Raw genomic sequence first — 22,184 nt, forward strand, 5'->3', positions numbered from 1 at the left:
GCCATCTCTAAAGGACATAAGCACAGTTTCTTAACAGTATTCAGTCTAAGCCCGTGGTTCCCAACGTAGGACACATGCCCCACAGGGGGGCAATTCGATTTTTAAGGGGGACAAATTGTGAATGAGTTATTAGTAGTGAAATTTAGGCTTCCTCCATGTGAATAGGAGTTCACTTTGAATAATAAGAATTCGATGTCACGGGGGTGGGATTGGCATCAGGATTTTAGAGATGCTTAGGTGGGGCATGGCCAAAAAAAGGTTGGGAACTACTGGTCTAAGCCATATAGGGAAACCAGCTGTTGACCATCTAGTTCATTTCAAGTGGAAGAAGTAAGCATATATTTGGGGCTTGATAACAGGATTGGCAGGTTGGAGAAAGCTGGGCTGGACCTCCAGTTTGTGGGACTACTAACTCCCATCATGGCTGTTCACTGGCCAAGGGGGCTGGGGCTGATGTGAGTTGGAATCAACAGGCTCTCCAACCCTGGATTAAACAGACTTCCGGGGTGGCGCCATCGGTAATGGCGGATTCCCTCTGATCCGGAGGGACTGGCTCCACGGAAAACGGGGACCCTTTAAAAAATCACAGGCGGATGAAGCCTGTGACCATGGGACTCGGCGGGCACCTTTCGCGCCCCCCCCCCAATTCATAAAGGAACCCAATTACGGGCTCCGGAGCGAAGAGGGGCTAGTGGCACGGTGCTGAGAGTCAACTGCTTCTTCCGTGGAGCGAAGCCGCACAGCCGTTGCCGGAGAGCACTACCTTTTTTCCTGGGACAATTTGGCTACAAAAACAACTACCCGTGAGCAGATCAAATTTGGACAATTGGACTTTAAACAACGATCTGTGAGTAGAACGGAAAATTGGATTAAGAAATTCCTCTTAATTTGGCACTGAAGCAGGAAGGTCTAAACAGGAAGTCAGCCTTCCGTTTCTTGTAGATAGATTAAAGCAAAGACATGGCAAACTAGAGTTTAGAAAATCGTTTGTAAAGGATCAACTTTCATCATCTAAAACTATTGAACCCCCTTCGGAAGCAGGAGAAGAGGGGGGATTTTTTCCGGACTGTTTAAACCTGCAAAAGAGAGTGTAAAGAAAAGTAATTTTCCACCGTCTTGAACCTGGGAGCGGGGTGTCAGGACAGACGTTTTTGGGAAGTTCATTGACTATAGACAAATGTTTTTGACAGACAGTTAAAAGAAGAGAAACATAGTGATTCCATTGTTCTCTTTCGCATTTTAAAGGAACAAATATTGACAAAATATCTGAAAAAGGAAACTTTGTTGTTAGATCTGCTGTTAAAAAAAAAAGAAAAGAAAAGAGATTGATACAAATAGTTCTTCCCCTAGAGGGAGCTTGTGAAACTGTTATTAAATTTGAACTGGGGAGCTTCGCAGCTGCAAACAGATTAAGATCGTGGGAACAGACTTCTGACCTTGCATAACAATGTATTCAGAGGCTCTGGTGCGTGCTTTCTGCAAGACAAGTGCTTTATTGGAACAGTTGCATGAGAAGACGGATTTGATGACTGTTGCGATTAGAAATTTTGGACAGGTAGTGGGTATCTATATAGAGCCCACCCAGGAATCAACTCAGGAGTGTGCTCTGACAGATCAGATGAGGGAGGAGGTTGTTGTTGGACCTCGGGTGGCAGAGATGGAGGGAGCTGTGGCCCAGCAGGAACATGAGTTGTTGGATCTGACAAATGAACTTGGAAAAAGCCAGATTTGGAGAGATAGAGTTTTGTTTGGCTTGGAGATGGGGGGCTGGATAGACCCCCCTATGCAGGGATGTCTTGACTTTTCAAGTCTGGCAATGGGCCGTGAGGAGTTTGGGGTTGTGGGGGTCCTCAACTCTGGAGGGACCTTGAAACATGCTTTTAAATACCACATGGAGTTCAGTGTGGACTATGGAAAAGGGGCTGATCTGTCGAGAAGGGACAAAAATACTGTCAAGTTGGAGTTTCCACGAGTGAAAGGACCAGGAGACAAAGTAAAGTACAGGTATAAATATGAAGAAGATCTGCGGAAGGGACATGGAAGAGACTTAAGGGCCTCGGACATAAGATTACCAGGTTAATGAACTAGATGGATGGGATAGAAAGGACTGACAAAACCCGGGACCAGGAGGAAGAGACGTTGGATGAAGATTGGAAGAAAGTTTTTTTAAAAAAATTATTTAGGATTGTTTTGTAAAATTAATGAGTATTAGAAAAATGTTGGAAAGAAATTATTTGGCTTTAGCAGAAATGTTAAAAAGAACTATGCAAGAATATGTTATGGTTATGAGAAATTGGTATAAATAAGATTTAAGTTTTAAGTTTTAGGGTTTTTTATAGTAAGATAAGGTTAAAATAGATTAAGGTAATTTAATGACAGAATATTATGAAAAATGGGAAGGATTTGCTGTGATAATTAATAACTAGAATACAAAAAAGGGAGGTGTGAGGAGGTCGATGAAATAAGGTAATGACAGTTAAGGATTTGAGAATATTGGATTTGTTTTTAAATTTTTGTGGTTTACTTTTGTTTTTTGATTTTGATGTGTTATGTTTTGGTTTTGCTTTTTGATTTTCATTTTTATCGATTTGTATTGTTTGATTGCTGTTTGTTTTTCCCTTTTTCTTCTTCTTTGTCTTTTTATTTTTTCTGTAATTTTAAAATGCTTAATAAATATCATTTAAAAAAAACAAAAACCCTGGATTAAACAATAAAGCGACTCACTTCCCTTCTATGTAAGCACAGAAATCTCCCAGCTTTTAATGATAAGAGGCCACGTTCCAGCCACACAAAAGGCACATCTGTTGCTCTGCCCACTTTTGACTCCGGCCCCTCTGACCACTGGCATGTTGCACTTTTGGAAATGTGGCCCTCAAGCTGCAAAGGTTTCTCAATCCCTCCCCTTCTCTCGCTGTAGAATGCAGGGTTGTCTCAGGAAGGAGACACAGCTGCCCCCAAGTCCCATAAATCTCATGGCACGTGATAAATCATCTCTCGATAAGTCAGGATTCCCCATCACCACCCCTGCAGTCTTAATGTTATAACCATTAGGAATCCCGTGAAGATGCACTTACCATCAACAAAGCTTGGGAAGGAGGACACCTTCTTTGTCTGTGTGGATATAAAAATAAAGAGCTTATAACTCTATAGAAATAGTAAGATGTTTATTATGAAAAATGCATGCACAGGACGCGGAGGAAGAACAGAAGATTTTTCATTCATTTTTCATCATAATTACCGTAATTTTAGGCGACTACATGACATTGGCCTGATTCACACATCACAATAAGTGATAGCTCTGCTATTCCCATCCCCTGGGCAGGGAGAATACCATGATCTCTGGCTTAGCATGACATTCGTACCAGGGGGTCATGGTTAGTCTCTCTCCAAACAAACAAGATTCATTTTTTTCCCTTACTGACTGTGGTTTGTTGGGAGTGAAACCCACCGCAGTCCAAAGTTTAGATGAAATGCCAAGCCAGAGATTATGGTTTGTTTCCTCTGCATGGAAGCAGGGAAGGAGTAGAAGAAGCTTCTTAGGCGTGGTCAAGGTGAACAATTAAGAAGTTGCTAAGGGCTTGGCAACATAACAATTATGTGTTCTTGATTAAAAGCAGCAGCACCCCTCTTAAAAAGTAATCTCTGCGTTATTGAACATGGCTCAACTCCATATGCAAATTAATCTTGTACAATCTGCTGGTTAGCACTGTTTTTATGGATGTATTTTCTTTAAAACTGTCATCACTTCCCCGGCATGCTTGCAGCTCAGAACAACACACTTCTGAAAAGTCTCATCAGCGTAAGAATGCCCAAGTGTCATTCCGGTTTTTTTTAAAAAAACCAAAACCTGGCACAGTCTCAAATCTCATCTGGGGGCAAGCAGTGCTTATATTGTCACAAATTAGTATTACGGACAGACTTGTGTGTTTGTGTGTACAACTGACACCTCCACACACCTCTGAGAAAACAGTCTCTGAGTTTAATCCTAAATGTCTCACCTTAAATGTCAGCCTAAACAAACCACAAAGGGCCGGCCTCCAGCCCCACAGATGTCTCTTATCACCCTTCACCACTGATCATGGCCAGGTGGGCCACCCCCGCTGTAAGCATGTTGTTGTTGTTGTTGTTGTTGTTGTTTCCACTTAACCCTTCCTCCCAAAGGAGCTCAGGTCGGTCAGCACATTGATAACAATGCCATGAAAAACACTCCAGATACAGTTAAAACAATCACATTCTCTTGGCCCATGATTTCAGGGCTGCCACGAAGAGTATCTTTTAGCCATTGAATTTCTGGGTTAACTGGGAAGGAACTCCCCCCCCCTCCATGTGACCTTTGGAATGTTTTGATTGTTTTGTATCAGTTTGTTTTAATGTTCTATCTGAAATAAAAATAATGCAAAGATAGAACATAATAAATTCTGGACATAAATAAATAGAACAGTTTAGCTCTAAAATCTTTCTTCAGTGATTCATCATACACCCCCCCCCAAAAAAAAAATGTCTTTCTGCAACGCAAAGCTTCCCGGCTTTGGAAGAGAGAAGCATGACGTGAAATACAAGATGGAGACAGGACAGGGGAAACAGAGCACCTTGGCCTCTAGTACTTGCCTCTGGCATATTATTATTGTTGATCGGTCCATTGAGGTCGGAACGCTGCTGTTTCCGAGGCTGATCTAACCCATTGCATACCTGTAAAAGAAGCAGAAAGACCGAACTGATCAACAGCTCAGGGAGAAGGAGATCAACGCAGCATCGTTCTGTCACTGCCTCCTACCCATAATCTGCATTGCTGCTACTGTGGAAATAAGGGCTGATCTATCCATTGACTGTTTGTGAGCATATTAAAAGAATGTAGAAGAGATAAAATATCTCTTAAGAGCCAGTATTTTTTTGTTGGGTTTAAATCCCGAGTTATTTATTTATTCATTTATGGAAAAATTATTATGCATCACTTGATTGTAAAAACAAAAACAAATAAAAACCTCAAGGTGGTTTACAAAGAGAATAAGACAATAAAATTATTAGTAAAAACACTTAAAAACCAACTATTTGCAACATTTTAAAAAAAATCAACAAGTGAAAAACTGGTTAAAGTATCGGTATGTTATCAATATTCTACACGCACTGGCAGAGGAAGGGGGGACGGGGGGAGTGCACCGGCCCCGGCACCAGGATCCTGGTGGGGTGCCATCATGGCTGCCCCCACCGCACGTTGGGCGCCGTGCCACGCCCCTGTGGGCAGCGCACCATGCTCCAGGACACGCACCACACCCCTGCGGGTGGCATGCCACACACATGCCAGCCAGCTCTCTGCCCCCGGTGCTGGAGCATGAAGCTCTGCCACTGTCTACATGTCTGGGTAGGCTTGTCTAAACTAAAATGTTTTTAGCAGGCACTGAAAGAGTACAGAGAAGGTGCCGGCCGGGTGTCAATAGGCAGGGAGTTCCAAAGTATAGATGCTGCCACACCAAAATATTGCTTTCATACAAATGCGGAAAATGGGTATTTTGTGGCACCTATAACAATTCCAGGTTCCAGAATGGCACACATGTTTATTGTCTGGGTGGTGGAATACCAAGGCCATGGAAAATGCAGACACCTATGTGAAAAGGAAGGCAATCCATGGCTTCTGCATCCAAGGGGTGGCGGGGGTGGCAGGGAAAGAGATTGTACAACTCTCTCCATGAGGAGCACTCTAAAAACATATGAAAAGCCTGCTGGGTCAGGTCAATGGCGCGTCTAGCCCACCCTCCTGTTCTCACTGTGGCCACCCAGTTAATCTGTGGGAAGCCAGCAAGCAGCACATGAGCAGAAGAGACCCCTCCCCTCTTGGGGCTTCCAGCAACTGGTATTCAGAAGCACGGCTGCCTCCAGCTGAGGAAGCAGAACAGAGCTATCCTGAGTTGGATAGGACTCAACCACCACAGCAGATGGCCGTTTTCAGAATTCCGTTAAGGCCTATAAAAGACAGTTGTGAGAAACCCAATCACAACTGCACCATTACACTAAAAGTAAGATATGCATTGACATATGGACACACACTAACACAAGGGAACCAGCACATAGAAGATTGCAGCACTGCCAAATAACATGTAAATTATTTTGGGAGCTGCCAGGATTAAATCAGAAAAGCTTTTGCAGAAAAGCAGGGTGGCTGTGGGGGCGGGAAACAATTTTCAAACAAGAGTGACAGGACATATATTGGGCCTGTGATGCGAAATGGCAGAACCACAGCTTCTTCTACCCTTTAAAGGCCTTGTCAGGTCTGATCACAATTCATTTGGCAGCACAAGAAATGCAGCCGTAGCCCAGACAGGCCCACATACAAAATGGGTTAGAACAGCACCCGATTTAGACAGCATGTCTCAGACATGGTCAGTAAATGAGCTTGTTTCTCCCCACAGTAATGATTCAGCACTAGGGGTTTATCATGGTGGTGAGCAGCCTGTAGCCTTCAGACGCTAATGAATTGTGGCTCCCATCATCCCTGAGCACTGGCCATGCTGGTTGGGGCTAATGGGAGTTGTAGTTCAGGCACCAGGTTGGAGAGGGCTGTGGCTCTGCCCTTGTGGCTCTGAGCATATAGAAACAATTGAACACATTTCTTTCCATTGCCAGTACTATACAATCATACGTGACAGGTTTATTGTGCCAATAACACACAAATTTCCAGGACACACAGGGCAATTCTATATCTCTTTACCGCTCCAAAATAAAAACCGGATATAATATATACAATCTTCAGATATTGTGCTGCTATGATTGACATACTTCGGAGGACGACATGTGCCATACAACAGGTCTAAAACTGAAGGTTTACATCTACAAATTTTATATTCTGCTTGATTTATGTGCCTTACACACCAACTCGAGTTCCAGCTCCCATACCAGGGACTCATCATGGACACACAGTATTGTCTGAACTGACAGGCAGTGACTTTCTAGGGAATACTTCTTCCATCTGGTGCCCTCCAGATGTTTTGAATGGCAACTCCTATTATCCCTGACCATTGAGTGTTCTGGCTGAAGCTGACAGGAGCTGCAATCCAAAACATCTGGAGGACAGCTGGTTGGGAAAGGCTGCTCTAAGGTTTTCCAATTGCATAGGAGATGCTAAGGATGGAACCTGGAACCAACTGCATGCAATACCATTTCTGTCACTGAACAACACTCTTCCTCCAATACAAGATGATCGCTGTTCAACATATGCAGAGCCTAAGATGCAATGCAATTGTTACAAACCAAGGCTGCTTAACACACAGAATTTCAGAGCCAACACTCCCTTACCCCAACCTACTTTTAAGAATAGATCTAATTATCTCCCCTGCTTTTGCATGTGGAAATGTCACCACTGATGTTGGAACACTGCTACCAGCTGATGCTGTCACATTGTAAAAGTCCCATATGCAAGCTAGCCATAAACAGCTCTATTTGCAAACCAGGATATATGTCTCACTTCCCGGGGCATTTTGTGTGTGTGTTCCCTCGTTCGTTCCAATCAAAAATTAATGTTCCAGATGAGAACTTGTCTCAAAGATAGTGATAGATTGTCTCGTTACTAAAAGGGGGTGGAGAATTAATTGCAAGCAAAGGTGAGAAAGTGATGAGACAATACCCTCCTCTTCTGCTTGTGAGGACCCAGCGTGGGATTCTGGGATGAAAAAGGGAGGCTCCCCCCCCCCACATGCAAGTGCACCTGGTACTGTGAATCAGGAGTCCCATCCAAGTGTTCTGCTTGTATTCAAAGCCTACGCAGTGCACTAATTTCTGCTCCCCAACTCATGGAGTGCAAAGATCTGAAGCTGGGGAGGGAGCTGCTCCACTCCAGGTGGAGGCTCTCCACCTCATTTAGAACCCCAATTGTGTGGGTTTCTAAATGTGTGAGGACCCTTCACAAGTAGAGGGGGTTCCCCACTTGAGGCATTTGACCTCTGCAAGTTGGACGGTGGTGGGGAGAGACACAGAGGGTGCTGGTGTTGGGCCTGCCCCCATTCTTCACAAAAGGAGGGTGATGTGGGGCTGTGCAGCATGTTCATCCCCTTCCTTCCTTCCTTCCTTCCTTCCTTCCTTCCTTCCTTCCTTCCATAATGTTCTTAAGAGGTAGGGATCATGAGGAAAGGAATGGAAAAGAAAACCACCAATATCATAATGCCATTATACAAGTAGATGATGCAACTGTATCTGGGATAATGTGTGCAGATCTGGTCACCAAACCTCAGAAAGGATATTGTAGAGTTGGAAAAGATCCAGAAAAGGGCCACCAAAATGATCAAAGCAAGGGATGAAGAACCTCCCCTGTGAGCAAAGGCTGCAGCAATTTGGAGCATTCAGTTTAGAAAAAAGGAGAGTAAGAGGCAACATGACAGAAGTTTATAAAAAGTGTGTATGATATGGATAGTGAAAAGTTTTTCTCCCTCTCTTAACACATGGACATCCAATGAAGCTGGAGGATTCGGGACAGACAAAAAGTAAGTACTTCTTCACACAGTGCCTGGTCAAGAGAGGGAATCTGCTCCCAAAGGAGGCAGGGATGGCCACAAACCTGGACTACTTCCATAGAGGATTAGACTAATTCCTGGTGAAGACTACTGTTGGCCACTATGACAATGTCAGAGGGCGAAGGCCTCTGAATGGCAGCTGCTGGAAAGCACAGGGCAGGAGAATGAATGAATGCTCTTGCGCTCAGACGCTGCTTGCATGCCTCCCTTGGGCATCTGGTCGGCCACTGTGAGAACACAATGCTGGACAAGTTGGGCCATTGGCCTGATCCAGCAGACTCTTCTTGGGTCCTTAAGCAGATGTTCTACCACTGAGTTCTGGCACTTGACAACAGACACCAATTCACAATATAATTTTTTAAGGCATTTATTTTAAGGCATTGTCAAAGCCTTTTCAATAGGTAAATTAAGGAAGTAGAAGGATATGAGAACTGAGTTTGGTAAATGGGGATCATACAGCTGTGCTGTGTTGTCTTAGATCAGCCTTGTGCTCTCCTGGGAGGAGCCGCCAAAATGTCTGGAGGGCACTAGGGTGGTGAAGACTGTCCTAGATTGTTTTCTTCCTCCTACTTAAAGGTTAATGCATTTATAGAAAAATTAACACATTGATATAACTAAAATGCTTGCTGTCAAAGTAGGAGACAGGAACAGATTCTGCAGCCCACGTAGCTGCCCAGCAATGCATCAGATGGCAGCTGCACATCAAGCTGTTTCAGCTAATGAGCTAGTCTAGTTTATAAAGCTTAAGAAGAAGCAGTGTTCCCCTGCTCAGGGTCATCTCCTAGGTCTCGCTAATAGATAGACTGCCATGCTCAGAAGACATAACAGGTTGGATGGTTTAGTTGAAATTCCTGTATTGGAGAGGAGTTGGACTAGATGGCCCTCAGGGTCCCTTCCAACTCTATGATTCTAGGATTCTGTGATTAAATTAAAATAATAATTTATCACTCATACTAGAAAATGAGTGACCTTCTAGATCAGCTTTCTCCAACCTGGTGCACTCCAGGTGATTTTGACAACACTCCCATCAGTCCTGGCCATGCTGGCTGGAGCTGACAGAAGATGTAGTCCAAAACATCTGGAAGGCACCAGATTAGGGAAAGCCCCTTTTAGAGTTTGGATTTGATATCCCGCCTTTCACTCCCTTTAAGGAATCTCAAAGCGGCTAACATTCTCCTTTCCCTTCCTCCCCCACAACAAACACTCTGTGAGGTGAGTGGGGCTGAGAGACTTCAGAGAAGTATGACTAGCCCAAGGTCACCCAGCAGCTGCAGGTGGAGGAGTGGGGAAGCAAACCCGGTTCCCCAGATTACGAATCTACCGCTCTTAACCACTACACCACACTGGCTCTTTTAGCACTTTCTCCTTTTAGCACTTTCTCAGGTCAAAGAACTTTTTAAAAGCATTCTCAATAAACTGAGCAACACTCTTTTAAAAAAATCTAATAACTGTTTTTAACACAAGAACTGTAAATCAGGGCTGGCAGAGCTCTAGGTGATCAGCAAAGGGTTTCTGTCTCCCAATTGTCTAACAATAGGAACGGTAGAACTCTAACACTAGAAGTCATGAGAATACAATGAAGCTGAATGTTGGAAGATTAAAGCTTTTTAGAACCATACCCAACTCCCTCAACCTTTCCCCATAAGGCTTGCTTTCCATACCCTAGTCACAACCAATCCTTTCATTTCTCTTTGTGTTCTAGGAGACCAGTAGGGAGGGGAGCTGGTCACAGCAGGAAGGGAAGACTCTCTGGATTCTTCAGCAGCCTGTCTCAGCTTTGCCTCTTGCCACCCTCCCCTCCAGCCTCTGCTAAGCCTCAGAGTCTGAACTGCTCTCTGCCACAGCCTCTTCCTGCTCACTAAACCCTGTTGCCTCTTCTGCTTCTGACACCTCCTCCTCCGCCTGCTCCTTCTTCTCCTTCTGACCACTCATGGTCATCCCACCACCACTCCCCTGGCTCTGAGCCTCCTTCCTTGGGGAGTTCCCTTGGGGGCTCCCCAGCTGGTGGCCTCCCACCACTCCTCTGCATCCAGCCAGTCCGTGACATATTATTATCATCATTATATTATATATTTATTTATGCTCCACCTTTTCCCCTAAAAAGGACTCAAAGCAGCTTACAGATAAAGCAGGTGCCTGAGGGAAACCTGCAAAGAGAAGCGCCCGCTCCCCTCCCGCCGTTTCCAGAAACCGGCATTCAGAAGCATTGCTGTCTCCAACTTGGGCAGCAAATCAGTGGAGTTTGACAGCTTGAGTCCACTGATTTTAAAGGGTCTACTCTGAGCTATCATCTCTAACCCTTATGTACCAAGAGACATTTCTAAAAGTGTGGCCTGGAAATTATGGCTTTTGAATGACTGGTGCTTTGTGGAGAGAAACCATTTAAAAATATTATAGTGGCAAATGCAGCAGAAAGCAAATATCATGCTCCATGTGGACCCTGCTGCTACCATTTGTTGAGTGTTCAAAACAGGAAATCGAGAAAGCACTACTATCCCCACCCCTTGATGACCCATCGCCCTCTGGGAATCAAAGGCTGAGAGAGGAACTTGTGCCAGGCAGGGTCACCGCAGACCCTGATCCCAAAAAGGACACTGGCAGATGCAGAGCCTGACTCCCGAGGCAGACACAAAGAATAAGGCTGCAACCAAGAGGAGAGTTTAGGCTCCCGAAAGACCGTTTTATTTTATTTTGTTTTATTTGTAAATTTTGTTAGCTGCTTTTCACTACTACGAGTTTCCAAACAGGGTGCAATGTCAATACAACGCAACAGAAGAGCACAACATGAACAGAATCAGCACACCCAGTGTTTATTTTCTAGAAAAAAAGGTGCCGGTACCAACCATGAAGTTGTTACAGTACGTGCCACAATTTTTAACAACAACAAAAAGAGGTGCCGGTACTGAAAAAAAGCAGAGAGCACACCCGTTTAACTGTGTGGTGGCCAAACTCCAACTATATTCCTGGGTGAATAAAGAAGCCTTCAGTTGCCAGCAAATGCTCAAAGACCTGGTGTCAGTCAAAACTGAGAGGGTTTTGAGAGGGGAGGGAATTCTATAATCAGGGTGCCTATTCAGTAAATGCCATCTCTTGGCTTGCCAAATGTCAATGCCATGTCAGACTAGGACCTTGGAGACAGGGGTTCAAATCCCCACTTGGCCATGAAGCCCATTGGGTGGCCTTTGGCCAGTTGCAGCCTCTCAGCCTAGCCTACTTCACAGGGTTGTTGTGGGGATTAAACAAGGAGGGGGAGAACCACATATGCCACCTTGAGCTCCTTGGAGAAAACGGTAGGTTAAACATGCAATCAATCAATAAAGCCAAAATCCTGACAACTGCAGCACTGTCAAGAGGATATTTTAAACATGGCATTCATTCATTCATTGATTTATAAAGGTATTTATACCCTGCCCTCATAAAATATCAGGGTTGTGTACATCAATTACACGCAATAGAAAACAAACATTAAAATGACAGATCACAAAAAATGTAAAATGTAGGCCTGCAATTTTGATGGATGGGTGGATTGCTGTCTAAACCCCCTTTGTGACCAGGTCAAATGAGATGCCTTTGGAACAAATAATGTAAATAAATGTCTGTATCAGGCAGAGTGCCTATAGCCCTTTGATTTCAGGCCTAATTAACCTTGGCTGCTGGACATGCAGATAGGGCTGAGAGGAGGCTGGAGATTGGTGGGGGAGATGCTAATGGCTCCCCTGAGGCCAACCCCATGAGGTTCCTAGGAAGAGAAGGGTCATTTGAAAAGCTTTTCTTCTGGGTCAGTCTGTGCAATTACCCAGACCTATCACCTTACCAGCTCTCTCAGCTTTCCAACACTGCCTTTCCCACCTATGCTGGAGAATGAAGAGAGCAAAGCACATATCCTATGTGTATTTGTATGTATATGTATATGTATGCAACAATCCAACCGTTTGACTTTCCCCCCAAAGCCACACTCTTCCATTGCCTTGGAGACAGACAGATGCCAACAACAAAACGTCCCCCTTAGCAAAAGAAGAGAGTCAACAACTCACCTGTTCTTGTGGCCACGTCTGTCTTTCCTCGGGGGTTCTTGACTTGGTTTTGAAGCCTCTGGGTACATCTCCCACTTGCTTTGATGCAGTGGGGATGTTCAATGATTTTGGCCTTCCCATATGCCTGTTGGAGCTGTGGCCAGAGTCTCCCTTTGGACAAGTCTCTGCATAGTCATTTGGCACGTTTTCAGTCCCTCCATGCTCCGGGCTCATCTCCGAGGCGCTGTTGATGCTGCTCATGCTCATGCTCATCTTAATCTCTGCAACGATCTGGTCGATGTCTTCCTCCTGTTCTTCTAGCTCAGCCTCTTCTTTCCCAGAGTGGTAAGGAGACATCCCGTGGGGATTCCCATTTGCTTCAGGCGAGTAGTAGCCCTGGTAGCGCTCTTCGCTTGGATGGCAATACTGGAGGTTCTCTTCTTGGTCTTGGATCTCCAGGCAGGCCACCTCCCCTTCCAAAACCTGGACGCAGCCCTCGTGGTGGCCCGGGGCTTCTGTGGCTTCGCATTCATCCCGGTGCTGCATTTTCATGTCGGCCCACTCCGCTTCCTCCACAGCTTCCTGGCACTCATCCGTCTCCACCGGATGTTCTTCATGGGGGACATACTCTTCCCCACTGCAGTCCATCCCTTCCAGGTAACCGTCATCCTCTGGGCAGTATCGGATGTAGTAAGTAATCCCTTCTTCTTCCTCCGGGAGCCCCTCATCGTAATCTTCCTCTTCGGAAGTGTTGTTGACATAATCAGAACTGGAGTCGCCATCCCCGCTGTGGTCGAGACACTCGTGCTGGGCCAGCGTAGGGGTGCCTTCCCTGGCAGCCACAACCTCCGTCTCCTTCTCCACATAGTCCTCCACAGGCAAGTTATCACCCTCATTTTCAGCCTCCCTACCCTGAGGCAAAGGAGGGGAAGCTCTCGCCCGGTGATCCAGCATGCTGGCTGTGGTGGTTTGACATTTCCTGCTCGCCATGGCTGACAACTCACATGACAATCATGTCTGAGGAACACCTGCAGGCAAGAGTCCAAAGAAGAAATCAGACACCAACAACAGTCATTGTTTAATCAAAAGGTTAGCAGCGGGAAATCAAAGAAATAATACTACTGGGGTGTACAGAAACAGACATATATATTTTTTTAAATGCCAGGTAGGGTGGAGTGGAGCACAAGACTCATAAATTATCCCATCAAATGCTAGAAATCTTAGTGCAACAACTTTGCTGGATGTCAAGCCATGTTGAAATGCCATTAAATAATCCACATTGTAACGAAAAGGGGAAAAGGTAGATTTAGATGGTATAATCCAGGGACTTTTCTATTCTAGGGGCCTCTGGGTCCCTGGGACACCTCAGCACAAGAAGCAAAAATGAAAATCAAGCTTCTGTGAAAAGCAGCTTGCCCCCCCCCCCCATGAATCTTCCCCTGCAAATCTGCAGTTGTCAAAGGGGGTGGGGTGCATTTTAGGATGTACTGCAGTCTCCTCCAACTGAGTGCCCCCCCAAGCAATTCAGCTGTTCAGCTCCCATTGTTTCTGACCATTGGTCGTGCTGGCTGGGACTGACAGAGGGAAGTAGGTTGGAGAAGGGATGTGTAACAGATTCAGAAAGTCAAAACAAAATAAAAAAAATTCCTTCCAGTAGCACCTTAGAGACCAACTCAGTTTGTTTTTGGTATGAGCTTTCGTGTAAAGCTCATACCAATAACAAACTGAGTTGGTCTCTAAGGTGCTACTGGAAGGAATTTTTTTTATTTTGTTTTAACTACGGCAGACCAACACGGCTACCTACCTGTAACTAGATTCAGAAAGTGTAATTAATCATTTCACAACACACCTGCCTAAACATGCATGAGATTTTACTTCATGTGGATGAATCCTGTACTGTGCTTAATGAAACAATCTCTATGCCACCTGTTCAAAGAGATGCAAATTCATTAATTCTAAAGCCCATCAGTTGCTTGTGGCTAAGAACAACTTCCCAATCTAGGCAGTCACTGACACATTTAATCTATTTTTACCTGTTCACACTTCCTAATATTGCCCTATTATAAATTATTTGTTTCCTCAAGACAATGGAATTGATGAAATATGCTGTCCTCAATTTCAAACATCCTTCCATGCCACTATACACAGACACACACTCATGTTTCAGTGTGTGGTGATATCATTCCTTTAAGACTGGCTTATGGGACTGGGTTAGAACCTCAGAAATAAGGAGCCAACGTACAGCTGTCTCCTGTTTGTGGGATGTAATCAGTGGGATGGTGCAGTCAAATGCAACATTCCTTATTTCCCTAGCGTGGGCACAGGCAGGGGGACATCCGGTCAGTGTAACTTCCTGTTCCTCTGGTCTGGACCATCCTCCCCCTGCTTGTGACTGGGGAGATGGGAGTGGCTCTGGCTGACTCCACAAAAGAGCTGAGTCTCGCAGCCATTTTCTCAGTCTGGTTTTGTCTTTCTGTTGTCTTGCTTCTCTCTCTTGCTGCCATGCTGCTCTCCTGCAGCCCTTTTGTTGTCTTAATGTAATTTTGCTGTCTGCTGGCTCTCAGCCAGCAGCACATGAGTTCAGTCTCCATATGAGATGAACTCACAATTTATTTATGTAACTACCAAGTAAAGCCTGCCTTTCAGGGATCATATCGTGAACTGAAATGTGAGTAAACTTTTTGTTACTTTACTCAGAAAGACTCTTGTGTCTCTATTCTTTTAAGAGGGATCAAAAGGGGACACCAGGAATAAACTTAACTAAGAGATTCAAACAAATCCCCAAACTAGCTTCCAGCTATATTGAGGGGAATCTGCTCTGCTACGTCACTTACTAGCGTGAGTGAAGGAAGGATAATACTTCTTCAATATATGGGATCGAGATATGGATATGCTCGTACCCCTTCCAATCTGCGCCCCATCCCGAGGGACGAGGGTAGGGTGAGCAAGGATTACTCACCTCCGTCACTGGTGTTGTGCAATGCCAGGTCTATAGGCAAAAAAACCGCCACCCTGCGAGACTTCTTCACCTCGCAGGGGGTTGACCTGGCTTGTGTGACGGAGACCTGGGTGCGCGAAGGGGAAACTGTTACCTTACGAGAGATGGCGCCCCCAGGTTTCTCCGTCCTCCACCAGTCGCGGACTGTGGGCCGGGGGGGAGGGGTGGCATTATTAATCCGAGAAGATTGTTCTTTCAGGGCTCTGCCATCGCCATCGATCCCCGGCATTGAATGTGTTGGCCTAGTGTGGGGCTCCGAGGTGAGCTTGGCTGTCTGGCTGGTGTACCGGCCACCTAGCGCACCAGCAGCCACCCTGTCAGGCCTGTTGGAGGCGGTGGCCGGCTGGGCCTTGGAGTTCCCCAACCTATTGGTACTGGGGGACTTCAACATCCATGCTGATGCCACTCCCTCCTCACAGGCTCTGGACCTGGTGTCTTCCATGGCGACACTAGGGCTCTCCCAGTTTGTTTCGGGCCCCACACATCAAGCAGGCCACACGCTGGATTTGATCTTTGGCGCCGGTATAGATGTGATCATGTCTCCCTCGATGAAGGTGCCATGGTCTGATCACTACGCACTGAAAGCCAGGATTGATTTTCCACCCCCACCCCGCTTAGGTGGCGAGCCAATTTGGGCTCGCCCGCGGAGGCTGATGGACCCTGATAGATTCCGTCAGGCCTTGCGGGACCTTGCTCCCCCTGGCGACTCATTGACTGAGCTTGTTGAGGGCTGGAATACCCAGCTCCTGGCAGCCATCGATGAGATCGCACCTAAGCGCCCTCTGCGACCCCGCAGAAACCGGGCCCCCTGGTTTACCGAGGAGCTTCGGAAAATGAAGCGGGACCTCAGACGGCTAGAGCGAGTATGGCGGGGTGCCCGTGACGGAGCCTCAAGAACATCTTATAGGGTTTTTATGAAAACCTATGAGATGGCAGTGAAGGCCGCTAAGAAGTCTTACTTCTCGGCCTCCATTGCATCCGCTAGCTCTCGCCCGGCGCAATTATTTAGCATAATTCGGTCTCTAACGTCCGTTGAAGGACAGCCAAATTTAAATAACAATCTGACACACAGCTGTGAGGCATTTGCGAGCTTTTTTGCGGAGAAGGTCCTGTTGCTCCGCCATGACCTCCCTGCCAATTTGGATACAATAAAGGAACTGGAGGCCCCTCGACTGTCCTCGGGTCCAGTATTGGACCACTTTGACCGGATATCTCCAGCCGATGTGGACAGATTCCTCCAAGCTGGAAAGCCCACCACCTGTCCTCTTGACCCGTGCCCGTCATGGCTGATTAGAGCGTGTCCAGACGAGGTGCGGGCCCCCCTGGGGGATATCATCAATTTGTCCCTTGGCACCGGGATATTCCCAGGGGACCTGAAGGAGGCGGTGGTGCGTCCGCTCTTAAAGAAAACATCGTTAGATCCCTTAGATCTATCCAATTACCGCCCGGTCTCGAATCTTCCATTCCTGGGTAAGGTGATTGAGAGAGCGGTTGCTGAACAGCTTGGTAGGTTTCTGGATGAAACATCTGCTTTGGATCCATTCCAGTCCGGCTTCCGTGCTGGTCATGGGACCGAGACGGCTCTGGTCGCCCTAACAGATGATCTCCGCAGGCAGCTGGATCGAGGCGGGTCGGGGCTGCTGATTCTTCTAGATCTGTCAGCAGCCTTTGACATGGTCGATCACGAACTCCTGGACCACCGCCTTGCCGACGTGGGGATCCAGGGCACAGTCCTTCAATGGCTGCGCTCGTTTCTCTCTGATCGGGGACAGAGGGTGGCGCTTGGGGGGGAATTGTCATCGCGTCACTCCTTGGTGTGTGGAGTGCCTCAGGGTGCGATTCTCTCCCCGATGCTTTTTAACATCTTTATGCGCCCCCTCGCCCAGCTTGTCCGGAGTTTTGGGCTGGGTTGCCATCAGTATGCTGATGACACCCAACTCTATCTCTTGATGGATGGCCATCCTAACTCGGCCCCAGACACACTGACCAGATGTCTGGAAGCTGTGGCTGGATGGTTACGTGGGAGCCGGTTGAAGTTAAATCCTTCGAAGACAGAGGTCCTCTGGCTGGGGCGGGACGATATGGGATCGAGGGGGCAACTCCCATCTCTTGCGGGGGTGCAATTAGTGCCAGCACCGTCTGTTAAGAGTTTGGGTGTAATCTTCGATACCTCCCTCTCTATGGAGGCGCAGATTACAGCTATAACAAAGGCGGCATTTTTCCATCTCCGCCAAGCTAAGCAGTTGGCCCCTTATCTCTCTCGCCCTGACCTAGCCACTGTGATCCATGCGACGGTCACCTCCAGACTGGATTATTGTAACTCGCTCTACGTGGGGCTGCCCTTGAGACTGACCCAGAAACTCCAGCGGGTGCAGAATGCCGCAGCGAGACTCCTTACGGGGTCTTCGCTGCGGGATCACATTCATCCGGTGCTATACCAGCTGCACTGGCTCCCGGTGGAGTACAGGATCAGGTTTAAGGTGCTGGTTTTAACCTTTAAAGCCCTATACGGCCTAGGACCCTCGTACCTACGGGACCGCCTCTCCTGGTATGCCCCACAGAGAAACCTACGGTCTACAAATAATAACACCCTCAAGGTCCCAGGCCTCAGAGAGGTTAGGCTGGCCTCAACTAGAGCCAGGGCCTTCTCGGCTGCAGCTCCAACCTGGTGGAATGCTCTGACACAAGAGACCAGGGCCCTGCGGGACTTGACATCTTTCCGCAGGGCCTGCAAGACAGAGTTGTTCCGCCAGGCCTTTAGTCAGGGCGCAGCCTGACCCCCTCCTCTGGCAACCTGCACAGAATTTTGTTTAATCGGTTGCCACCAATGTGATTTTAACTAATTTTTATAATGAAATTTTTTTAGAATGTGTCATTATTTGATTGTTTATTTGATTGTTGTTAGCCGCCCTGAGCCCGGCTCAGCTGGGGAGGGCGGGATATAAATAAAATTTATTATTATTATTATTATTATTATTATATCCTTTCCTACTATCCTTAACATTCCCACACCGTTAAGACTTCAAGGCCGGTGTAAAAAGGTAATTGAGTGGAAGAGGTGAACGCAGGTGGTCTAAGTGTTGAATGGTTACTTTAAATGTAAAGGTTCATCATTGTTCCACCCGATGTGTATGTCTTTAAGGGGCCAGAGCAAGGGCCAGAGCAAAATAACAAGATCCAGCTTTACAGCTATGAAACGTAGCAGGTGCTACTGAGTTGCATTGATTAAGCTGTGTCAGCAATTGGGTGTAGTATATAAGGAGCAGCACCTAGCTCTCCCATTACCCTGGGGATGGGTTGGTGGTTGGGTCTGGTTTGATGATGTATTTAGTGTAAATGGAGTTTTTGTTTTTCTTATTAAAACCTTGTTTAAGTTATTTTTGAGTCCCTTTTTAATGCATGGTCTCCCCAGCAAGCTCTCTGCAGCGCTACCATACTGCAAATAGCCAACACTAAGTCCCCATAAAAGCTGGATTGGCGGGAGCTCTCGGCAGCCAGCCAAGCTTAGTGTCTAGTGTCTATCTGGGCTTTTGATAGCATCTTGTTCTGTTGCTCAGCCTACTGAGACTTAAGTGTAAATGTTTATGTTAATTGGCTGGATAAGTTAATGTTTGTTGCTTTCTTACCTTCTGAGCTATTTTAATCTGTGTAATTATTTCTTATAGAGTTTTGTTTTAGTAAAGTCTATGTATGGTTTTATGAAATTTGGTCTGGTCTGAGTTCCTGAACCGTTTAATTCTGACCACGCTTTTCGGAACAAGAGTCATCCACCACGTGGACCAGCATGCTGTTCTCACAAGGGTGAGCCCACGCCTGTGGGAAAAGCTCTCCCCACTTGTGATTCCAAGCAACAGGTAGTCAGAGCCTCCAACACAATGGGTAGACTATGGCCAGCAATAGCCTTATCCTCCATGACTTGATCTAATCTTATTTTTAAAAGCTATCCAACCACACAAGCACTGAAATCACAAATCAACTGCTAACCACTGCAAAATTTACAACCAAGACAGAAAAATGTACCACGGTCGCTGTTTTCTTTCCATCTGTGGTAGAGAACATAGAGAACATACTCCCCCCCCCCACCTCTGTGCCCCCCACAGACAAAAGGACTCCAGAAAAATGATCGAGGCTATTCTTGAGATCAGGTCATGCTGCATCAAGTCTCTTGAGAACAGAATCTAGACTGCAGGGGCAGAGGTGCACCACACATGGAAGGGATTGTTGGACAAATTGCTGGTTCATTACAAAGGAAACTGTGAAGGCCATAACGAGGCTGAGAGCCAACCAGGGCCAGAGGGAGGAATCGGGATCATTGGAAGCTTGGGAAAAGCAGCACATTAAAAGGAAGTTGCAAAAAAATGTCACTGCTCTGAAAACAACCATTTGCCCATCGTAATAATGATGAGATTGTTAGTGAGTGTTCATATTAAATCAAGCAGTTAAAAGTGCCATTTCAGGCAATATTGATTTGTCACTATAAATGTGATTAAAAAGGGAATAATTGTCTGCACCTCTCAACAGAGAATACTAATTAGACTGCTAGTTACTGTTCCATATAACATGTCTTTCAAAGTGACCTGCCCCTTAACTCTCCTTCAGGCTTGTAGTCAATCCTCCCTTATTTCATACAGTGGTACCTCGGGTTAAGTACTTAATTCGTCTGGAGGTCTGTTCTTAACCTGAAACTGTTCTTAACCTGAAGCACCACTTTAGCTAATGGGACCTCCTGCCGCTGCCGCGCTGCCAGAGCACGATTTCTGTTCTTATCCTGAAGCAAAGTTTTTAACCCGAGGTACTATTTCTGGGTTAGCAGAGTCTGTAACCTGAGGCATATGTAACCTGAAGCGTATGCAACCCGAGGTACCACCGTACAGGCTGGCTCTAAAAGTCAGCCACTGGAAGGGCCTCATCAGAGACTGCCCTGCCTACCTCATGACCACAGGACGCAGGTTGAGGCGCAGGGCTGCATCCTACATATACACACAGGACAGGTCAGAAACGGGCAAATTTCCCCGTGTGGTCAAGGGCCACTAGTGGTCAATGGCCCCCAAGATTTTTGATAAGGGAGCCTCCCCGCCCCCCCCCTCAATTCCACGGCAATCCTCAAAAGCAAGCGCCAAGGTAAGGAAGCTTCACCCTGCTGGGTCCTTTTGAAGATGACCAGGGAGACGGAAGGGCAAAGTGTCTGCACCCAGAGCCTCCCTTTGCCAATTGCCAGAGCACCTCCCCAGAGGGCACACTGGCAATCTCTTTGCCCTGCCATGTCCCTTTCACAAAGATAAGGCAGCTGGCAGGGGCGGGGGATGGCGGTCCGAGTTGGTCTGGCTGGGTTGGGGGGGACGTAGCAGATATAACGTCATGCACATGTGACCCCCCCCCCCATGTTGGGTGCAACTGGGCGCTTCGGAGTGCTGCATTCCCTTGGTGTGCAGGGCAGAAGACAACAGTGGGTGGGGGCAAAGCGCTCCTCCTCTCCACGCCAAGGGCTGCTGGGAAGATGGGCAGATGGCTCTTGAAATTAGGCTGAGGTCCACAAGCTGCCCACTCCTGTTATAAATGATCTAACCAAGCAACTTCCACACTCATCACACTGGACAGCTGCAACGCAACTGAACTACAGCCATGTTAAGAAGTTAAGCCAGGTCACTATGTGAGTGACTATTTGGCACAAGGTTTAATCCACCCCTAGCCCAAGGTGCCAACCAGAAAGAGGGCTCTAGGATTCACACCAAGCACCATGTCAGACCCTCCAAGTGCCCCCTATTATCCAGGGACAGTCCCAGATTTACAGAAGCCATCCCGGTTTCTGATTCTATCCCAGAATGTCCCCCTTTTCCTTAGGACGTTCCTATTTTCATCAATGAAATGTTGGAGGATATGGTACCCAACCCCTGAGCCATCTGCATAGGGAAGTTTTTTAATGATGAATGGTTCATTATATTTTTATATATGTTGGTAGCTGCCCAGAGTGGCTGGGGCAACCCAGTCAGATCAGCAATGTATAAATAGTTAAATTATTATTATTAATGTGGAATAGGACACCCCTATTTTCATCAGAGAAATGTTGGAGGGTATGCTATGTATGATACCATGATACACTATATTCTTTATTAAATTTCTATTCCGCACTTCACCAAAGAATCACAGGGCGGTTTTCAATACACAAAAACACATAACATAGTAACAAAAGCAATAATCTCCTGCACAGTTTAAATATTATTATTTAATTTAAATGGTCATGACTTCCCCAAAATAATTCTGGGTGCTGTAGTTTGTTAAAGGTGCTGAGAGTTGTTAGGAGAACCCTAATCCCTCACCAAGCTACAATTCCCAGAGTGATTTAGCACTCAATCCCTTTGGGAATTGTAGCTCTGTGAGGAGAATAGGGGCGTTTCCTAACAACTCTGAACACCCTTAACGAACTACAGTACCCAGAATTCTTTGGGGGAAGCCTTGACTGTTTAAAGTGGTATCATAGCGTTTTATATGTTCAGTGTGAATGTGGCCACAGGAAAACAGAAGACACATTCATTTTGATGGAAGAACAGGATCAGCAAGGTAGAAATCTTCCTGGCTATATAAAAAACAAGAAAAAATATTTCAAATATGGAAGGAAGCTTGCCCTGACGAATGGGAGGGGGGGAACTAGTTATTCCTCCCCTGAAAGAAATGAGT

The 22,184-nt window shown here is 46.3% G+C and overlaps 1 protein-coding gene across 7 annotated transcripts in view; it reads right to left on the reverse strand.

The window, feature by feature from the left end:
* The window catches only part of APBA2 (amyloid beta precursor protein binding family A member 2), a 118,493-nt gene that overhangs the window by 45,204 nt on the left and 51,105 nt on the right, over window positions 1–22,184 (reverse strand). For all 7 annotated transcript variants that reach the window (XM_081170558.1, XM_081170557.1, XM_081170561.1 and 4 more), the window contains 3 exons: window positions 12,533–13,539; window positions 4,609–4,689; window positions 3,075–3,111 (listed from right to left, as the gene is read on the reverse strand). In XM_081170558.1, coding sequence (XP_081026684.1) covers window positions 3,075–3,111; window positions 4,609–4,689; window positions 12,533–13,501 — 1,087 coding nt within the window. In that variant the 5' untranslated portion in view covers window positions 13,502–13,539. The remainder of the gene's footprint in view (window positions 1–3,074; window positions 3,112–4,608; window positions 4,690–12,532; window positions 13,540–22,184) is intronic.

The sequence above is a fragment of the Podarcis bocagei genome, assembly GCF_964188305.1.
Source record: "Podarcis bocagei genome assembly, chromosome: 14".
NCBI lineage: Eukaryota > Metazoa > Chordata > Lepidosauria > Squamata > Lacertidae > Podarcis > Podarcis bocagei.